Source organism: Bipolaris oryzae, assembly GCF_000523455.1.
Source record: "Bipolaris oryzae ATCC 44560 unplaced genomic scaffold scaffold_37, whole genome shotgun sequence".
NCBI lineage: Eukaryota > Fungi > Ascomycota > Dothideomycetes > Pleosporales > Pleosporaceae > Bipolaris > Bipolaris oryzae.
This window is the reverse complement of record NW_006911313.1, coordinates 131,313-144,665: the sequence shown is the minus strand read 5'-3', so window position 1 is coordinate 144,665 and position 13,353 is coordinate 131,313. Positions and strand designations below refer to the sequence as shown.

The 13,353-nt window shown below is 51.6% G+C and overlaps 5 protein-coding genes across 5 annotated transcripts in view; 2 read left to right on the top strand and 3 right to left on the bottom strand.

Moving 5' to 3' along the window:
* Positions 1-951: 951 nt before the first annotated feature.
* On the bottom strand, positions 952-3,461 carry COCMIDRAFT_90666 (uncharacterized protein; the record flags this gene model as incomplete). Its single annotated transcript, XM_007688092.1, has 2 exons — positions 952-2,334; positions 2,394-3,461. The coding sequence occupies 2 exons, from the start codon at positions 3,459-3,461 to the stop codon at positions 952-954; spliced, it is 2,451 nt and encodes an 816-aa protein (XP_007686282.1).
* A 678-nt stretch (positions 3,462-4,139) lies between these two features.
* Positions 4,140-5,057, top strand: COCMIDRAFT_90790 (uncharacterized protein; the record flags this gene model as incomplete). Its single annotated transcript, XM_007688091.1, has 1 exon — positions 4,140-5,057. One exon carries the CDS (start codon positions 4,140-4,142, stop codon positions 5,055-5,057), a length of 918 nt encoding a protein of 305 aa, XP_007686281.1.
* A 795-nt stretch (positions 5,058-5,852) lies between these two features.
* On the bottom strand, positions 5,853-6,184 carry COCMIDRAFT_3805 (uncharacterized protein; the record flags this gene model as incomplete). The annotated part of the gene is made up of 3 exons (XM_007688037.1): positions 5,853-5,901; positions 6,016-6,116; positions 6,179-6,184. The coding sequence occupies 3 exons, from the start codon at positions 6,182-6,184 to the stop codon at positions 5,853-5,855; spliced, it is 156 nt and encodes a 51-aa protein (XP_007686227.1).
* A 1,775-nt stretch (positions 6,185-7,959) lies between these two features.
* On the top strand, positions 7,960-9,762 carry COCMIDRAFT_3804 (uncharacterized protein; the record flags this gene model as incomplete). The annotated part of the gene is made up of 2 exons (XM_007688036.1): positions 7,960-9,616; positions 9,677-9,762. 2 exons carry the CDS (start codon positions 7,960-7,962, stop codon positions 9,760-9,762), a joined length of 1,743 nt encoding a protein of 580 aa, XP_007686226.1.
* A 1,285-nt stretch (positions 9,763-11,047) lies between these two features.
* Positions 11,048-13,353, bottom strand: part of COCMIDRAFT_35237 (uncharacterized protein) — a gene marked incomplete at both ends in the record, with an annotated part of 7,128 nt that continues 4,822 nt past the window's right edge. The window contains one exon of the mRNA XM_007688063.1: positions 11,048-13,321. Within this exon, the coding sequence (XP_007686253.1) occupies positions 11,048-13,321 (2,274 nt within the window). The remainder of the gene's footprint in view (positions 13,322-13,353) is intronic.

The window sequence follows — 13,353 nt, the reverse complement described above, 5'->3', positions numbered from 1 at the left end:
TAGTTTTTTTTTCCTTCTCGAAAATTCACTTTTACACACACACACACACACACACACACACACACACACACGCGCCCAATCCCTCGTCTTTCTTCCTTTGTCTTTTTTCTTCTTCTCTTTCTCTCTCTCTCTCTCTCCCCAAGCCCAAACAAGAAAATAAACGGTCGGTTGGTCGGTCAACCCACACACCCACACCCACATCCACGCTCTCTCTTTTCTTTCCCATACCAAAGTAACCCACATACTAGCACGGCAAATGGCGTGGGGGGGGGGGAAGGCATGGCCGCCACAACTCTTGTTTTCCTTTCATCCTCCTCCCCCTTCTCTCCCCAAGGGCCCCACTTAACTAACATGGCAACACCCACAACCCCTCGGAGCATACACCGCACCAACACCCCCCACACACACAACCTCCATTCTTCCTCGCTTATTTTTTTTGGCTCTTTTGCAAAGATGTTTCTTATAGGTTCCCTTGTACTTATGCTTATGCTTATGCTTGTGCTTGTGCTTTGTTTATTCCGGGAAGGGAGGAACGAAAAAAAAGAGCTTTGTGGTGGTCTGTGTAGGTACGCCACAAGCGAGAAGGAGGCTTAGGAGGCTTGGGATGGAGAAGTTGAGATTGCGATGGTTTGGGTTACTTTTTTTTTAATTCTTCTTCTTCTGTCTCTCTCTTTAGTGTCGAATCACATGTTAGAGGAAGGAAGAAGAAGAAGAGGGGGGGGATTCGATTGGACTTTGTGATGGGAAATGAATTCATGATGATGATGATGATGGTGGTGATGATGATGATGATGATATTGTTGTTGTTGTTGTTGTTGTTGTTGTTGTTGAAGGAAGTATTGAGAAGATGTTTATTTTACTCTATGGGGGGGGAGATGTACAAGATACAAATACATAAAATATCTACTCATACAAAATCCCACATTTTTTTTGGTTTGACATCATAACACTTCAAGCCTTCTTCTTCCTCGCCTCCCACGTCCCCACCGCCCTCTCAAAAAGCTCCTTACATGGGACTCGCGAACCCAACCTCGCACACAGCAAAAACGCTCCACTGAGCTTCCTATGCAAACTATACGTTTCCTCGGGCGGAGGCGCCAATCTCTCATTCACCATGACGGGAATGAAGCTACGCACGCGATCCGTAATAGTCTGATCTCTGAAATCATACACTGCAGGACCAGATGTGCTAAATGGTTCGGCGAGGGTGAGTACGCTCTGGATATGCGCATCGAGCATGGTGGGGCTCTCGTTTCCGGTTAGATAACCCAGCTGGAGTGAGAAATCGCGGACTGCATCTCTATCGCCTTTGGAGGCGGCGATGAGGACCTGAATGTATGGTTCAACGAATTCGTCCGGATAATCTCTGCTTGCGCCAAAGTCTAGGAGTTCGATTTTATGTGCTTTGGGGTTGTACAGGAAGTTTGTCCAGTTGGGGTCGGTTTGCATGAATTTGAATTCTACGACTTCGCGGAGGCAGAGACGCAGGATTTGGGTGCCGATCCAATCGCGCTGGTCTTGAGTGAGGGTTTTGAGCTTAGTGACACCTACGCCTTGCATGAACTCGGCGGTGAGGACGGTAGGGCCGCTGGCTTCGGCGAAGACTTTGGGAACGGTAAAGACGTCTGTGTCGTCTTGGAGAAATTCACGGAAGCGAGTTTGGCATTCTGCTTCGCGTGTGTAATTACACTCCCAGCCGAGTTCAGTGCGTGCGTTTGCAATGGTCTTGTCAAGATAAAGACCCTTGGGTAGGAGACGTGATGCTGTTAGGAGAATGGAGAGGTTGCTGAGGTCCGAGTCGATAGAGTTGGCAACGCCAGGGTATTGCACCTTGACAGCCACTGTCTGCCCAGTGGACTTGAGTACTGCTCTATGCACTTGGCCAATCGAAGCTGCAGCTATAGGAACGTCTTCAAATGACTCAAAAAGGTCGCGCCAGTTATCGCCAAGGTTGCTGCTTAATACTTTGTTTCTTTGTGAGGCTGGCATATAGTCGGCACTATCCTGAACTCTCTGCAGTACATCGTGAATCGCAGGTGGAAGCATCTTGAGGTCCTGGAAGCTGATCATCTGGCCAAGCTTAAGGGCAGCGCCTCGCATGCGTGACAACTTCGCCACCAGAATCTCAAGATTTCGCTCACTCAACATGAGGGAGCCGGTGGTTGATGCAGCACTACCAGTTGCACGTCGAAGGCCTTCGCCTACAGCTCCGAGTGCCATGCTAGTGCCCAACCCGGCATATTGCCATATGCGGCCAAATCGTGATGACGGGACTCTTGATTCTCGTAGCGTGTACGCTGCCTTCTCTGGTTTTGCTGCTATCTCGCTGGTTGACTACGGTATGACTGTCAGTAAATCAGTATACTTCAGGCCAATGAGTAGGTTTGACATACCTCAGATGCAGCTGCGTTTGCCTGAGCATCTTGAGCAAGTTGAGACGCAAGCTGTTCCATCTCTTTGGAGGTGGTCTCTGATTGCGGTGCCTGAGACAGTTTCGGTTGTGACGCTGGTGAAATTGGCTTCTGTGGTGATGTCAAAGGCCTATCGTCAAGCGGATGTCTACCCATGGGTCGATCGTCAAGTGGATGTCTAACCATGGGTCGATCATCAAGTGGATGCCTGCCGCCGCTCTTCCGCTCTGCATACTCTTTCCGTGAAAAAGGGTCACTTCCAAGCATCCTCGCGACGCGCTTGGAATGAAACACATCCGTATTTATGCCTTCTGGTATATCATCTTCGACTTGTCCCGGTGTGGTGGTCTTTTGAAACTTGTCTGTTGGTGTAGATTCACCCTTCGGTTTTCCAGGTAACGGTATAGTAGTATCTGTAGACTCCACTGGCTTCAGATCCTCATCCTCTTTCTTTGCCTGCTCATTCTGATCCTGCACTAGAGGATCCTTTGGCGTCTCAGGCACCGCCCTTTCCGAGAAAACATCCTTTCCCTTATCCTCCTGCTCCAGGGTCAATCCATTGCTTGGGATGGTACCATCGGGCAGCGGTGACCTTGGTGCTTCCCGCTGCTCCACTTCCAATTCCTCTGTAGGTGGTGGTGGTGTGTTGACCGTGTTCTGCGTGGAGCGATCATAGTGATGATCCTGTTCCACGCCCTCTTTTACATTTCCTGTTGGCGTCTGATCCTTACTGACTGTTTCCCTTCTTGGAATATCCCCAGACTTCGACTGCTCTGACTTCCATGTCTGCCGTGTCCATTGTCCGCCTGTCGCTCGATCGGCCGCGGCTTTTGCGTACGAAGGTGCTTCTTCGCTGAAGCGTTGAGAGAGGGCGATGGCAGCGGCTGCCGTGAGAGTAACGCGGTCGGTCTGGCTCTTGACTGCTTTTGCTAGCGACGATGTCTTCGTGTAAGCATCCCACTGGTTGGATCGAAGTGCAATGTGCTTCTGGGCGACGCCTCTCGAGGCATTGAAGAGCTTGGCGGCGTCGACGAACCGTCTTCCTGCCATTGCGATCAGATGCAGATGGGCTACCGGCTTGCAATCTGCATGGCTTTGATGCACGTGGGCAGCTTGTGAATGGCAATGGTAATGGTAGTGGTGGTGTTTGTGGATAGGTTCATAGTAGACGGCACTTTAGCTATGCGCGTCATAGCTGCCACAAGCGATGTTCCCCCAGGGCGCAAATTGCGCGATTGGCTGGCTTTGGCTGGCTTTGGCCTGAGTTAGCGACGAGCGTGCCTTGTCGATCAACCCTAGTGGGGCAAGACAAGCTGGCCCCCTTCGTGTTCACCAAGGGCCTCTTCCACAACCCACAAGCAGAACTGCACTCCTCGCTGAGCTTATTTGGAAGGAACAGAGCATGCGCTTATCGGTACCATCTGTCTAGGTCATCTGACGCTCTAGACTGCCAAGCGAGCGAGCGTATTACTCATGTACATGCCATCGGTATCTGGACAATTGCTACCCGCTGCCTTTGTGTACACGGATTGGTTCTTCAGCAATTGACCAAGGCCTTCCTAGGCCGACCAATACATCGCTTTAGACGGCTAGTGAATCAAACACCCTCTTCTTAGGGTGTGTCTAAAACGCTCTCGCCACCTGCTCTCATATCCCGCCCTTTCACCTCTCAGCAACACCTTACCAATCCTCGCCCCCAAGCAGAACAGCACCAACGGAACCGGAAATATGAAAGTTGCGTGCCTTCAGTTTGCCCCGGAGGTAGGCAAGTTGCAAGACAATATCCAGCGCGCCGACAGCATATTAAAAGCCACCCAAATACCTGCCGACTTGGCCTGGCTTATCCTCCCGGAACTCGCCTTCTCCGGCTACAACTTCCATTCGCTCGAGGAAATTAAGCCCTTCCTGGAGCCCACAACCGCGGGCATATCCACCCAGTGGGCCCAACAGACCGCAAAGCACTACAACTGCCATGTTACGGTCGGATACCCAGAAATCACGGTACCCTCTAGAAACCCGGCGGATGTGCAGACGCAATACAACTCGATAGTGACCGTGTCGCCATCTGGAGAGGTAATAAACAACTACCGCAAATCCTTCCTCTACTACACAGACGAAACATGGGCGTCCGAGGGCCCAGGCTCAGAATCCCATCACCTCTCCAACCCTGCATCCTCAGACTCACCCTTCTTCGCCGGTGAGCTGGGAGAGCTGGGAAATGTCACCCTGGGCATATGTATGGATATCAATCCGTACAAGTTCATCGCTCCATGGACAGACTACGAATTTGCTTCAAAAGCACTGTCTTTCCAGTCGCCCATCATCTGCGTCTCAATGGCTTGGCTGTGTCATCTCTCACCGACTGAACTTGCAACGGACCCATCGCAACCGGATGTAGCGACTGTGGCATATTGGGTTGAGAGATTCCAGCCTCTCGTCGAGGACAAAGGCGGCAGGCCAGTTTGCGTCATTTTGGCAAATCGATGTGGAATGGAGAAGGGGCTTTGCTATGCGGGAAGTAGTACCGTCTTGCGTATCGATAAGGGCGTAGTCAGTCTCTACAACACGGCGGGAAAGAGCGAGGAGACCTGTTTGGTCGTGGATCTGGCGGATCGTCCCAAGTTTCAGGTGAGAAGTGGGCGGTAAGGGGGATAGAAAGCGGCTGATGTCTGGTTCTCGTGGCGTGGCGTGGCTTCATGTGGCGGTACTTGGCTTCAGCCAAGCCCAGCCAAGCCAGATACGCTCTTGAGTAAACTGTATATACAGTTTTCCATGAGGTAGTTTAGCGTGTGGGTTAGCAACTCAGATGTAGAAGGTCAACTTGTTCGGGATGTTGTAGAAGTAATGGTTGAGGCGGGAAAGCCTGCAAAGTTTTATGTTCCCAAGTGCGTCACAAGTGTCGTTGGTCTATATGACTAATGCAATACATAATGCCAATCATTTGAACTTTGCAGTATCGTTGCCGTCCGAGTGGCCACATCCTGCTTGTTGGGATCCGAGTGGGTTCCTTTCTCGGTTCACGTGTTCTGGAGTACAATGCCATGAGAGCGGTTCTGAATATTAATCCCACGACATGACAACTGCGAGCGACTTGCATCACACAATCAAAACACCATTCGTTGTTCATTGCGACCCAGCAAGTGGTTTCATTCATCACTGCCTAGTCTAACCATCATGAATCGATTCCTTTCATGCCCATTTACAGACCCAAAGCGCCGTGAATCAGAGGTAGGGAGGTATCCGGTAACGTGAAAAGAGTACCGCCCACTGCATCCCTCGTATTGCAGATGTACTTCGCTTAGAAGACTGGTCGCTCGGTTCCCGCCATGTGCGAAATTCCCAATATGATCGCTCGTTTCGTACAGTCCTTGTCGTCGTCGTCGAAAGAGGTGGCTGGAAATCGGAAATCGAGTGAGGGATGACTTGAAGAGGGCGATCCGCTTAGATACCGAGACGGGTCTTGCGCCAGTGTCGTCGCTTGGCGTTGTACCTTGGGGGGCAATGTCAGTCCGAGTTCTCACGGCCGTGACCAGCATTTCTTGTGGCATTACATGCGGCTCTGAGAGACACACAAGCCTCCGAGGATGCTGCGAGTAAGTCGTACCTGATGGTGTTGCCGGTCCTCAGGCGAATCCACTGAGGGATGGGGCGGTTCTGCTTCTGCGCTTTGGCAAGCTTCTGCTTGGTGCGGAATGACTTTTGGCTCTACAAAAATCGTCAATAGGGGTTCCTACATGGCGGCACGACCGTAGGAGATGATATCATACCGGCATCTTGACTGCTTGTTGTGAGTAGTCGGATGTCGAAGAAGTTGTCGTTGTCGTGGAAAAGCGAATTTCAGGCTGTTAGCCGAGTTCCATGGTGCGCTGCCAAGCAGTCAGAGGTGCTAGACCGCATTGGGAACTTTGGTGGTGCTAGTGCGGCTGCCCCAAAGCCCCCACCTCAACCTTCTTATACACTCCTATACGACAACGCGTTGTGCACTGCACATGTCCTCGGGTTAGAATTGCAGCGTCATAACGTCCTAATATCTCAGGGCACATACGGACATGGAACCACCCTTTTGGCCCACGAACGCTATGTTTCTTCACAAGCAGCTGAGTGGATTGTCTCATCAGGGAGCAGACCGAATGAGATGTGCCGTAACCCGTTGTCAACCTTCTCCTTCTTCTGTCTACTAGGAATGTACGTAACTTGAGGATTACGGCCACGGCAGGATTCACTTCTCAGTTCGACAATTCCCATTCAGCATTACGAACACTTGTACTGGTTCACTGCATGTGGACAGGATTCGTATCCCAGAAGAGATAGAAGACCATGTCGACCGACTTGATCTTATACCGTCAACAACGAAGAATGCTCAGCTCAATGCCATGTCCTATCCTGAGGTTGACCAGCTCATTAAATAGTCTTATTGCCAAGCTTCTCAGAAGACTCGCTTAGCAAGAGCCACACTTTTGTGACAGCTTACACACACAACTTTATGTATCTATCGCCGCACGTAGACAAGACGTCTTGACGAGTCAGGCTTGCCAGTCGACTGAGCAGTGAGCAGTCCGGCCGGGCATCCGTTGAGCCATGAGCCAATAACTGGCCACGATGGTTTGAGGCGGAATGGGTATGGAATTGGTAATTGGTGGGCCTGGAACGGCTGTTCTGTAAGTAGGTGTTATGAGGGATCGGTGGGGGAGTACGGGGCAGACAGAGGCGAGCGGATTCGGGGCACGGAGAAGAGCATCGGGGGAATAAGAGCAGGGTAAGGTAAGTATGGCGCACATTGCCTGCCATGTCCAGACCCTGTTTCATATAGCGCCTGCACTATGCCTGGCCAAGGTGGTTGGGGGGGAGCGTGAAACCTCGAAGGTGCGGACTTCAGGGTATGCAGCTGTAGATTAGTCCGGTCAGAGTGGACCTTGCGTATAGCGACCGGGCAGAGCCGTGTCCACCAACCTATAACGCCAAGAAGCACAGGTGAGATTTTTTGTTCGCGAGCTCCCAGACGGGACTGCGTGAAACACATGCGACGAATCTTTTGTCAGAAACCAATGGCGATCTCGGCTGGTACACCCCAGATTCAGCAGCACGAGCTCTGGCCACAGCCAAAGTGGGTGCATCTGCAGGAGTTGGCGGAGCGAGGCCATGGCGATCCCGCCCTGGACGAAAGACCCTCTTGTTTCGGCGAACCTCCTCGTCGCATTCTGCCGCGTCCACGGCCGTATTGCGGTCTCCGGCGCCCTCTGCACCTCAGGCCTGAACGATTCCGCTGCAACATCACTCCGCCTGCATATCGCTCTGCATCTGCACACTCGTCGACTAATCTGCGCATTTTCCTACATATGACTGCCATCCAGCGTCTCCACTGATCCCAATCACTCTCGCTGTTGCCCTGCGCCACCGCGACAACCAACTTCCACCCCCCCCCCCACGCCTGTCTTGCCTCTGCCGCGTTGACGCGCACAAACATCATCTCAAGACATTGGCCATCTCTTCCACCCAACCTGAACCCAAATCGTCGCGTCTGCGCAATTTCTTCATCTCCATTACCGCCATGACTGACTATCCCTCAACACCACCACCCCCGTCGCCTTCCACGGCGACGATCCCTCGCTCATCAAGTGTGCCCCGTCTTGCCAACTCGAAGCTCTTCTCTCCCCAGAACGAGACCTCTGCCATTACTACGCGCGGTCACCACCTGCCCTCGCTACTAAACAGCACGCGCCGGCCGTCAACCATACGCAGCACCGAGCGTCGCGGCAGCGAAACTGAGGACGAGGATATCGAAGCATACAGACACGGACTTATGATGGCTTATGACCGCGATTCTGACCGGAGGAGTAGCATCGGTGCACACATTCTCAATACACCACAAATGCGAAGTCAACGGCTGATTGGAAACTCCAATCCCAGGTACAAGTGGGAGAAATACTACAAGCATGAAGAAGACCTCAAGGGCATGAAGAAGCCGATCCGTGAATACTACGAGCGCAACAACCAGCTCATCCAGAACTACATGTACATCGACCGTCTTCTCGACTCTTCACTGCCGCACAACCTCATCCAGGAGTACACAAACCTGGAATCGGGCGCGGTCAAGATTCCCACCACAATCACAGAGGAATCCTCGTCTATAGGAACGCCAGCCCTCGACGGCCGCAGCTCCGGTACAACCACTCCTGGGCTCTCCAGTGGGGGTAGAACTGGTTCATCAGGCAGTCTCAATGGCAATGGCAACGGCGCGCAGAAGCCCATGGTCAAGCGCACACCAAAGAACCTCTACAAAGTCCCCGAGATTGACGAGAACACGCCGCTACTGGCAAACGAAAATGCTATTCACGACGAGGACGACCTTGAAGCAGCTAAGTCAAAGCTCATGGACTGGGTCCCGGAAGAAGACGAAGACACCGAAAGTCCCATTGTCAAACTGGCTCTCTACGTCAATCTCAGCGCAAACACGGCCTTGCTGATCTTGAAGATTGTCGTCACAATCATGACATCTTCGCTTTCCGTCGTCGCCAGCTTGGTCGACGCCGCGCTCGACTTTCTCTCTACCGCCATCGTGTGGTTTACTTCCTGGATGATTGCACGTCAGGATCGCTACGCATACCCCGTTGGCCGCAGGCGACTCGAGCCCATTGGTGTTTTGATCTTCTCCGTCATCATGATGACCTCCTTCTTCCAGGTCGGTATCGAAGGTATCTCGCGACTTACCGGTCCCGACCGCACGATCGTCGAACTGGGTGTTCCAGCCGTTGCCATCATGGCCTCCACCGTCATAATCAAGGGTCTCTGCTGGGTCTGGTGCCGCCTCATCCGCAACTCCAGTGTACAAGCCTTGGCCCAAGACGCCATGACCGATGTTGTCTTCAACACCTTTTCCATCTTCTTCCCGCTCGTCGGCTACTTTGCTAAGATCTGGTGGCTCGATGCTCTCGGCGGTATCTTGCTCTCTGCCTACGTCATTATCAACTGGGGTGCCACATCTGCAGAGCACGTCCGTAACTTGACTGGTGCGAGTGCGACCGCTGACGAGAGGAACATCCTACTCTACATGACTATGCGCTTCGCTAAGAGCATTAAGCGGATTCAGGGTCTCCAGGCATACCATGCCGGTGACAAGCTGAACGTCGAGGTCGACATTGTCGTTGATGAGAACCTCAGCCTGAGGGATAGCCACGATCTGGGTGAGAGTCTGCAGTACGTTCTTGGTAAGTTTCTCCCCCTATCCTGTACCATGACATGTGAATATGTTCTAACAAAGTCCACAGAGAGTGTACCCTATGTCGACCGTGCATTCGTCCACATCGACTACACAGACTACAACTTCCCAACACACATGTCGCAGCAGGAGTGAGGAAAGCACAACAAGAAAACCCCCCACAAATTATCAAATCTGGTCATACATTTACGTAGTTTCCACCAACTTGTAAGACCATCTCCCGCCGCCTGCTGCACATTCTTTTCAAAGAAAAAAAGTAGATGTTGGCTCCACGCCCATGGCATGTAGAGAGAGTAGAACGTTACGTTCCTCACCACCATCTTTGTACCAAAAAACCTCCACGTTTATTTTATTTTCATTGCGAAAGTTTTTTTTTCTTTCTTCGCTTGTACGATTAGAATTTTAGGACCACAGACAGAAGCGTTTGTAGTAAGACAGATAAAAAGTAGACAATGGCTGTCGTATTCAGTACGCAAATATTAGGCTATAGAGAAAGAAAGATGGTACCAAAAAAATTTCAATCCAAAAACAACAAATAGTGTTTTTCAATGCGAGGAAAGAATTTCTCTCCCTCCCTCTTTCTGTCTCTCTATGAAATATATATCATGTCGGCTAAAAGAGAGAGAGAGAGAAAGAGATACTTTCTATTGCCACATCAAACTATATAACCGTCGTATTTCTTCGCTCAAAACAACAATCTTTTTACCCAAAACCCCCCTCCCTCCCTTTCCCTTTCCCTTTCCCTTTTTTTCCCCACCACTTGATATCAAAAGGTCTCCCTCCCTCCCCCCAACACACCTTTCCCCCTCCTTTTCGTAACAATCTTCGCGAAAAAAAACCCCGAAAAACAAAAACAAACAGTGAATGAATACAAATTGACATATATATATATTGCATGTAAAATAGAAAAATAAATAAATAAATCAATATTTCTTCATCTACCAAAAAAACAAAGCGATTTTTTTCCGCACATGTATACGAAAAAAGAACATGCGAAAAAAAAAGATTTCCTTATCGAAAAGAAGATGACGATGACAGCGACGACGACGACGAAGAGAGAACGGAATGATGAGAACGGAGAACAGAGGGAGGGGGGGGGAAGAGACACAGAAGAGCACAAAATACACACGCACACAAAAAGTGAAAAAAAGATAAAAAAATAAAAATAAGATAAAGTATAAAACGTCGAAACATAGGCTATTCTTCAAACTAAACCGAACCAAACAACAACAACAACAACAACAACAACAACAACAACAATAACAACAACAAAAGTTTGTCATTCCTCCCATTTGAACAAGAACAAGAACAAGAAGAAGAAGAAGAGGAGAAAAAAGGCGAGGCATTGCACACACACACACGGCATCCCTTCATTATCAAATCATTCAATCTCTACCCACCCCCCATCTACCACTGCTACCTACCGCTGCCACGGTCCACGGTCCCCAGGATGTCTAGGCACACCCGTGACCCAATCGCCCGTAGGAGGCAATCGTTGATCGGGTAGCGATCCGGGTGCCGAACCAGCACCAGCTGGTGGGGGAGGAGGAGGCACACCTCTGGCATGACTAGCTCTGATGAAGCTGTCTCGATGGTGGTGGTGCGAATCACGGGCTTCGCGTTCGCGCATGTCGCGTTCTCTCATATCGCGTTCGCGCATGTCTCGCTCGGCTTCTCGGCGCATGTGTTCGTCGCGGTTTTGCATTGCGGCGTGGTGCTGGGCCTGGGCTTGGGCTTGCTCTTCTCGGAGACGCTCCGTCATGCTGCGGTCGCGGGGGTTGCGCATGAAGTGGTGGGGTGGCTCTTCGGGGGGAGGGCGTTGGCCGTATAATGAGTGGTTTGCTACTCCGAGCGACGAGTGAGGTGGATGTTGCAAAGGTGGAGGCTGGCTGTGCTCAGACCTGGAAAGTGGAGTTTGAGTCTGAGACCTCTGGCCAAGATAGCCTCGATCTTGAGATTGATAGCGCAAGTCTTCATGCATTGGTGGACCTGTCGAGCGCATCGCAGAGCTGGAATGTTGTTCGCGCAAGTAATCAGCTCTTTGAGAGAGCTCACGGCTAGTGTCGCGATCCGATAGTTGTCGATGGTCCATTTCGTGAGCGTCCCGAGGATCGCGAGGGCGATACGGTTCTGTCAGTCTGTTCAAACCCTGGAAAGGATGCTGTCCATGATGCTCATTCGGCGTTTGTGGGTTGGAATAAGACATATTTGCGTTCGAAGCCTGCGAATGCTCGTTGCGTCCAGCTGGCTCTCTTTGCTGCACAGCGTGATTTGCCTGCAAACGTGGGCTGGGACGCATACCCATTGGGCCAGATGGGGGACCGCCATTGCCTGGCGGATCCACCTGAGCGTACGGGTTGGGTTGCAGAATTTGCGAAGACTGCGCAGACGTGTTCATTGCCTGCACATGCTGTGCTGCACTTGTGCCAGGCATAGCATGTCGGGACATTGATCCTGGGGGTCCGCTTATACTCGAAGCGCGCGAATGCGGATTTGACGAACTGTTGTATCCAGCAAGAGGAGGTGGAGTTGCATTTTGACGCGGGGTGTTGTGCTGAGCGAAGACAGACCGATGATTGAACATTCTCTCGTTAGCAGGAGGTGCCTGAGCCAGTCCAGACTGTGAGGACGGAATAGAAGTTAGCTGCGGAGTCTGGCTCATCCCTGGGTGATACGGCTGTCGAGATTGCCAGCTTTCACGCAAGCTTGGCCTGCTTGCTGACGGCTTGTCATCCGTAAGATCGATTGGTCTGTTCGATGCCGCGGTGGGAAGCGATGATTGCTGAGGATACGATGAACGACTGTAAGGGGGCTGCACGGCAATTGGGTCTTCGTATAGTGAGCGCCTCGACGATGACGAATAGCTCTGGGTTGTCGGAGGAGGAGCGACTGGTGCTGACTGTTGAGGGGTAGAGCTATGCGATGGCGGACCTTGCTCGCTCGGCTTCTTACGTCTAGGCTCTTCTGGATCGGTGTCATTTAGCAGAGACATGAGATTCGACTTGCGTGGCTCAGAAGCGGGCTTGTGTGCAACGGGTGGTGGAGTGTTGTGCATAGGTGGTTGATTGCGTTGCGGGTGCTGCAGTTGCGAATGGAGCATTGGTTGAGGCTGAGCTGGAGGAATTGCAGAAGGTGTCATATTCCTAGGCTCTTCTTTAACAGGCGGCGTAAGGATTGTCGAGCGAGGCGGCAGCTGTTGCCCGATATGACTGGCGTTGGATCCTGGAGAGAATACTTCGGCAGTAGTTTGGTTGAGTGACTGAACTTGCGATGGATGCCGGGAGTGCGAGTATGGCAAGGGACGGTGTTCCGGAGATCTCAAGACCGAGCTTGAACGTACTGGCGCCATAATCGGCGGTGCGCCACTGGGAGCATAAGGCCTGTGCTGTGGCACCTCTGTGGATATCCGGCGAGCATGTTGCTCATGGATCCTGCGTTGAATCTCTTGTTCTTGCGGGTGCTCAGATCTGCCAACAGTTTCTCGTTCCTGGTAATGAAGGCCGCGGTAGACAGGAGAATGATGCTGCTCTTGGACGCGTGGCTGAGGAGTTGCATGCTGCTGCAACGGTCGATGCGACTGTTGATTACCTGATGGTTGCGAAGGTGGCCGGCTCTCAAAACGCGGAGGCAGATCATCTGAGAAATACCCTGCTCGGGGACCCTGCAATTGTGCCTTTTGTTGGGACATGGAATGCTGGTGGTGATGGTGGTGTTGTNCNNNCTGNA